Raw genomic sequence first — 5,493 nt, 5'->3', positions numbered from 1 at the left:
CCCTGAAAGACAGGTGGATATGGAAGGCGGAAGAAGGACAGCACTGTGCTACTGTGGAAAATAATGTGTGCTTACGATGAGCAGGCCCTGATGACTCGTTGCTTGAACCTTTAAACCAATCCAGGCAATTCTTGCTGAAGGGAGGAGGTGGGGCAAGATATCAGACCCTTCCGCATGCGTCGAGGCCACCACTGCAAATGGCGGGGTAATTTACCCCTAAATGGTCCACTATTTATTATTATTATTATTATTATTATCATTATTTTAGTTTTATGGTTTTATTAGCACAAATACGATGTGCGCATAAACTGTCTATTCATTTTCTTTGCCGTGTAGCCTGACATCGGGATTGGGGACCCTGGTGGCCAACTGGGCTGCTCTTTATGCAGTGGCTTGGTGGGTCTGGGAGGGGACATTGTGAGCAATCTCTGTGCAGTAAGATTTGTTGTAAATCAGCAGCACTTCAAGCTCCTTGATGTGGTGGACTAGGAACTTCCGGAAGCCAATGGGCAGCATATGCTTTGTTTTCTTGCTGCTCTCGTAACCAATGTTGGGCATCGAGATCTGGCCCTTAGATTGTCTTCCCCCCGTTTCACCAATGCCTCTGGGTTTCCTCCAGTTGCATTTAATTTTGACACGTGGGTCTGAGTGGTGCCGGATGAACTTGTTAGTCCTCTTTTTAACAATCCTGGGCTTCACCGGAAATCTGAGGGTGGCCATGATGCCGAGTAAAAGATGGCTGCCACCGGCATAGGCAGTGCCGAGGGAGAGAGGGGAAGCCCGCTATTTTTAAGTAGGACAAAACCGAAGCTCAGAGAGGTTCATGTGACTAAGCTGTAGCTGCTAAGTGGCAGGGTTGAGACTTGAACCCATTGGTTTGACTGTCGCCCATGCTTCCATCCGGTGCTCCGTGAGGAAAGGGCCTCCTGGGTTGAGCCGGGGACTAGCTTAGGGGCACAGAGGGAGCTAAGGCTGGGAGCACATCCAGGTGCAGCTGGGAGGCCTGCACAGGAGCTTGCTGGGGATGCAGAAGGAAACGGGGATTTCCAGGCCCTACTGGAACGGAAGGTTTAACCTAAGTGTGGGCTCCGGCTCCCTGAGTCCCCTGAGGTCCCCATCCTTCCTCCTTGGCCTGGCTGGAGACTCTGGCTCTGAAACCGGAAGTTCCTGAGGGGTGAGAGTCTGGAATAGTCTGCTGGGAGTTGTATACAGGAAGAGGAAAATACAGGTAGAACTGGAAAAGGTATAAACACATGACTCAATGCTTTCCCTGGTCTTCTGGAGGCTGGCTTGGCCTGACTGCTGGGGAGAGGCCTCAGCTCTTGAGAAGAGCCTCTGAGATGCTCTCTTCTGCTGGAGTTCGAGTTCTGAGGTCCCTCCAGCCTGGGAGGCTGGAAGCATCCTCTTTACTGATGGATGGTGTCTGTGAAGGGGGCCTAGTGGAACAGCAAGACTGCTGGCTTTGATGTCAAGGATTCTTGGGTTTGAGTCACAGCTCGTTCTTTTTTTTTTTTTTTTTTTTTACATTTATTTATTTTTTTGAGAGATGGAGAGAGACAGCATGAGCAGGGGAGGGGCAGAGAGACAGGGAGACACAGAATCCGAAGCAGGCTCCAGGCTCCACGCTGTCAGCACAGAGCCCGATGCGGGGCTCAAACCCACGACCTATGAGATCATGACCTGAGCCGAAGCCGGACGCTTAACCGACTGAACCACCCAGGCACCCCACAGCTCATTCTTTTACTGGCTGTGTGACCTTGGGCAAGTTGCTTAAGAGCCCCGGACCTCAGTGTCTCATCGATTGGAAACAGAGGGGACTGGAAGGTGGAGGTTAGGGGTTATAAAATCTGGAAGGACTGGTCACTTATGCAACACTTTTAATTGAATTATTACCCTGCACAGGCAAGGTGCTCATGCTGGAGATTTTGAGGGAGTAATGAGATAACAGTAACATAGATTCCTAACCAATGATGGTTACCTTTCACAGTACACAGTAGAGGCTTAATAACTGCATTTTGTAGTAGATAGCCTCCGAGGTGGCCCCAACGATCCTTGCTTCTCACTAGTCATGTTCCTGAGTGGTCCTCTCTCACACTGAATCAGGAGCAGCTGCTTCGGATCAATAGAACATGGTGAAAGTGATGACGTGCGACTTCTGAGCCCAGGTCATACAAGTATCATAGGTCCTGCCCTGGTCTCTGGAATCATTCACTTGGGGAAGGCCAGCACCACGCCATGAGGATACTTGAGCAGCCAGTGGAGGGACCTGCATGTAGACTGGCTGAGGCTTGTGACCGATTCGCCAGGCATGTGTGGGAGCCGCCCTTGAGAGGGTCTCCCAGTTGGCCAGCTCCAGCTGGCATCTGACCATAATCTCATGAGAGGGCTCCCCAGTCCAACCACTTCAAAATTCAAACTTCTGGAAAGTATAACGGATAATAAAGGACTATGGCCACAAAGCTTTGAGGTGATTTATTACACAGTGGTAGATAACTCATGCAAGTTACCCTCTTCTCTTTCCCCAAGGCCCCTCTTTGCTTCCTTGGCCAGTTTACTTGTCAGTTGATTTGGGGGCCGCCCCTCTGCCCTCACCCCACCCTCTTTGTTGGCTCCCTGGGCTGCCCAGTGGACAGTCCTCCGTGGTTCCCAATACCTAAGCTCCCTGGAACACGAGTGGTATTCACTATGGCTGCCTCTTGTTGACCTGCACCTACGTTCTCGGCTTGCTTCATTTTCTTCACCCTCTCCAGCAGCTTCTCACGAGCCACTTCACAGGTAAAGAGGAGGCTGCCAGCAGGGCCTGGCTTATTAATATCCTTTTCATTTCCTTACAAATCCATTTTTTTTTTGACCTAGCACGCAGACCTGACCATGCACTAATCAACTTGGAATCTCTCCATGACCCTCAGGATCCAGCCTCAGTGCCTTCGTCTGCTGGTAAGGAGCCATGTCTCCCAGTGCCCACCTACCCCCTACCCCCACCCCACCTTATTGTCTGGTGTTTCCACTGTGCTTCAGCTCAGCTGATAAATATTTTCACTTGACATCATCATTTGGAAAGAGTTTGAGAGGTGGAAAATGAGGATCGAGGAGGGCATCACAGGGACCCTGTGTCAGAGAAGGTAGTCCCCTTCATCGAGAAGTGCCTTTTGTGCCACAGGGAGGAAGCTTGGAAATGCTTCTGTAGGCAGTAGCATCCATCAAAGATTTGGGGTCCAGGGAAAGAGTGCAGAGAGAGAAATAATGAGGATATCAATGGCTTATTTCATTGATGATTATAACAAAGTGCTAGGAAACAGATCTTTAAACACCTCCCTCTGAACTTATACTAGTAAAGCCACTTCCGCGGCCTCTTTCTTGCAGAGGTCAGGAAGAACTGTGGGTTGACCTTCCCTGAGCAACCATGAACGTGCACGGTAAAGTTCACTCCAGCAGGCTGCAGTGAGTTTGATCATGTCTAAGGCATTGGGCGAAATGGTCAGAACTGCCACCAGCTGGTCACTGACTTTGGTCCCTGGGGAGGCAGAATAAGCCAGACAGATAAAGGTCCAATCCTGACTCTGCCATTTACTGGGGTGGTCTTGGAAAATCTGAGTGTCTTTCTGAGCCTCAGTGCCTTCATTTATAAAATGGGGATAATGAAAAAAAAAATGGGGATAATGATGCCTGCCCCATGGAGAGTACATGGCATACTGTATATAAAGCAATTGGAACGTAGCGAGAGCCAGTAAGTGCTACTTAACATCAATCCCCATACCAAAGTGACAGCTGGAGGCAAGGGAAAAAAAAAACCCATACACACAACATCAAAAAAAAAAAAAAAAAAAAAAAAAAAAAGAATTCCTTTTGAAAAAAAAAATAGAGAAGAGACAGGAGCATTGGAGAGGAAGAAAGGAATTAGTGCTGTCAACAGCAGGCCAGTTTGTCTTAAAACCTTTCAAATTGTGGAAAGAACTGAGAAATGTATTTCCTGGGGCAGGGGGCAGTGGGCTGAGGGCTGTGCACCCCCCCCTCCCCCCGAGGTGGCCTGCACAGAGCATTCCAGAGGGAGGGGCGCCTGGTGTTTGGGAAGCCTTAGCAGGGAGGTGGGCCAGTGACCACAGGCTGCAGTCCCACCTAGAGCAGGCAGGGGGAGCCGGGGAAGCAGGAGGCAGAAAAGGCCAGTGAGACTGAACCTTGAACGCGTTATACGAAGTGAAACAAGCCGGACACGAAAGACCACGTATTACGTGATTCCACTGATGGGAAATGTCCAGAATAGGCAAATCCACAGAGACAGAAAGTAGATCAGTGGTTGCTTAGGCTGGGAGGTTTGGGGGGAAATGGGGAGCGAGTGCTAAGGGGTCTGGGCTTCTTTTGCGCTGATGAAATGGTCAACCATCGATTGCAGCGACGGCTGCATCATCTCTGTGACGGTACGCATCATCTCTGTGACGGTACTCAAAAGCTCTGAATTGTAAGCGAAAGTGTAAGTGGCTGAACTGCATGGGACGTGAATCCTATCTCAACAAAGCCGTTATTGAAAAGCAAACATGGGAATAAGAATCATACCCGGTTTCCTGAGCAGTGAGGATGAGATGGGCCGATGTCTGTGAAATCTGTGCACTGTTCTACTGCGACTTCCTGTCGTGGATTCTGCTTGCGTGGGTTGCTCCCAGCTGCAGAAGCACATTTCCTGGCACCGCAAGGTTTTCACGCCGCCCGGAAAACACAGGCCCCTGTTAGAAGCCGAGGTCCACCCGGAGAGGGGAGAGCGTCTCCCGGAATAGACAGGAGTCCCGGCTCCCGTGCACGGTGGTGGCCTACCTGTCCGGAGAGCATGACCCCTTCAGACCCCTAGAAGAGTCAGGAACAGGCCCAGCAAGGAAGAGGGAGGATGACTAACCCTATATGTCATTTCAAGTTCATGATCTTCATAGCTACCGCAAGTCTGTTCTAAATTCCAAATACACGTATTCCCCAACTTAGAATACCACAGTCAGGGCGGTTTAGCAAGGTGTTCAGGGTCATTCCGCCGGTGGAGAGGGGCGGGTGTGAAGACACAGCTCTGTCCAAGCCAGAAGCCCATCGTCTGTCCAAAGCTGCCCAGAGCAGGGGGAGCTGGAGGCGCTGTTTGCCCACAATCTGATTTTGTTCAGAGCTGGCTCTGAGCCAGGCCTCTGAGTTGACTGAAATGTTCTGAGAGTTGCTGGGGGGAAAGGAGCTTTGAACTTGCCTAATATAACACGGGCTGGTTCTCAGGATCATAAACATGTTTCTGAACCTAATTAAAGAGTCTCGTGAAAAGGGGGAGAGCTGAGCTGAGACATGACGGTCCGTCTAAAATCTCCCCGTGGGCCAGAACGGGAGCTTTGCTTTTCCCAGACTCGGGGAGAACCAGCCCTCTCTGGGGGCAGAGAGTTAAGAGGCTTTAGAAAGAAGAAAAGGCTCTTTTACAGTCCTGGCTGGGGACCTGGGCTGTACCGAGGAGGGAATGTAGGAGGCATAATTGGG

At 50.4% G+C, this 5,493-nt stretch overlaps 1 protein-coding gene across 1 annotated transcript; it reads right to left on the bottom strand.

Moving 5' to 3' along the window:
- Positions 1 to 381: 381 nt before the first annotated feature.
- Positions 382 to 720, bottom strand: LOC122215161 (60S ribosomal protein L32-like). The gene has a single exon (XM_042930297.1). The coding sequence runs from the start codon at positions 718 to 720 to the stop codon at positions 382 to 384; it is 339 nt and encodes a 112-aa protein (XP_042786231.1).
- Between the last annotated feature and the right edge of the window lie 4,773 nt (positions 721 to 5,493).

Source organism: Panthera leo, chromosome A3 (genome assembly GCF_018350215.1).
Source record: "Panthera leo isolate Ple1 chromosome A3, P.leo_Ple1_pat1.1, whole genome shotgun sequence".
Lineage (NCBI taxonomy): Eukaryota > Metazoa > Chordata > Mammalia > Carnivora > Felidae > Panthera > Panthera leo.
This window is presented reverse-complemented; position numbering and strand designations above follow the sequence as displayed.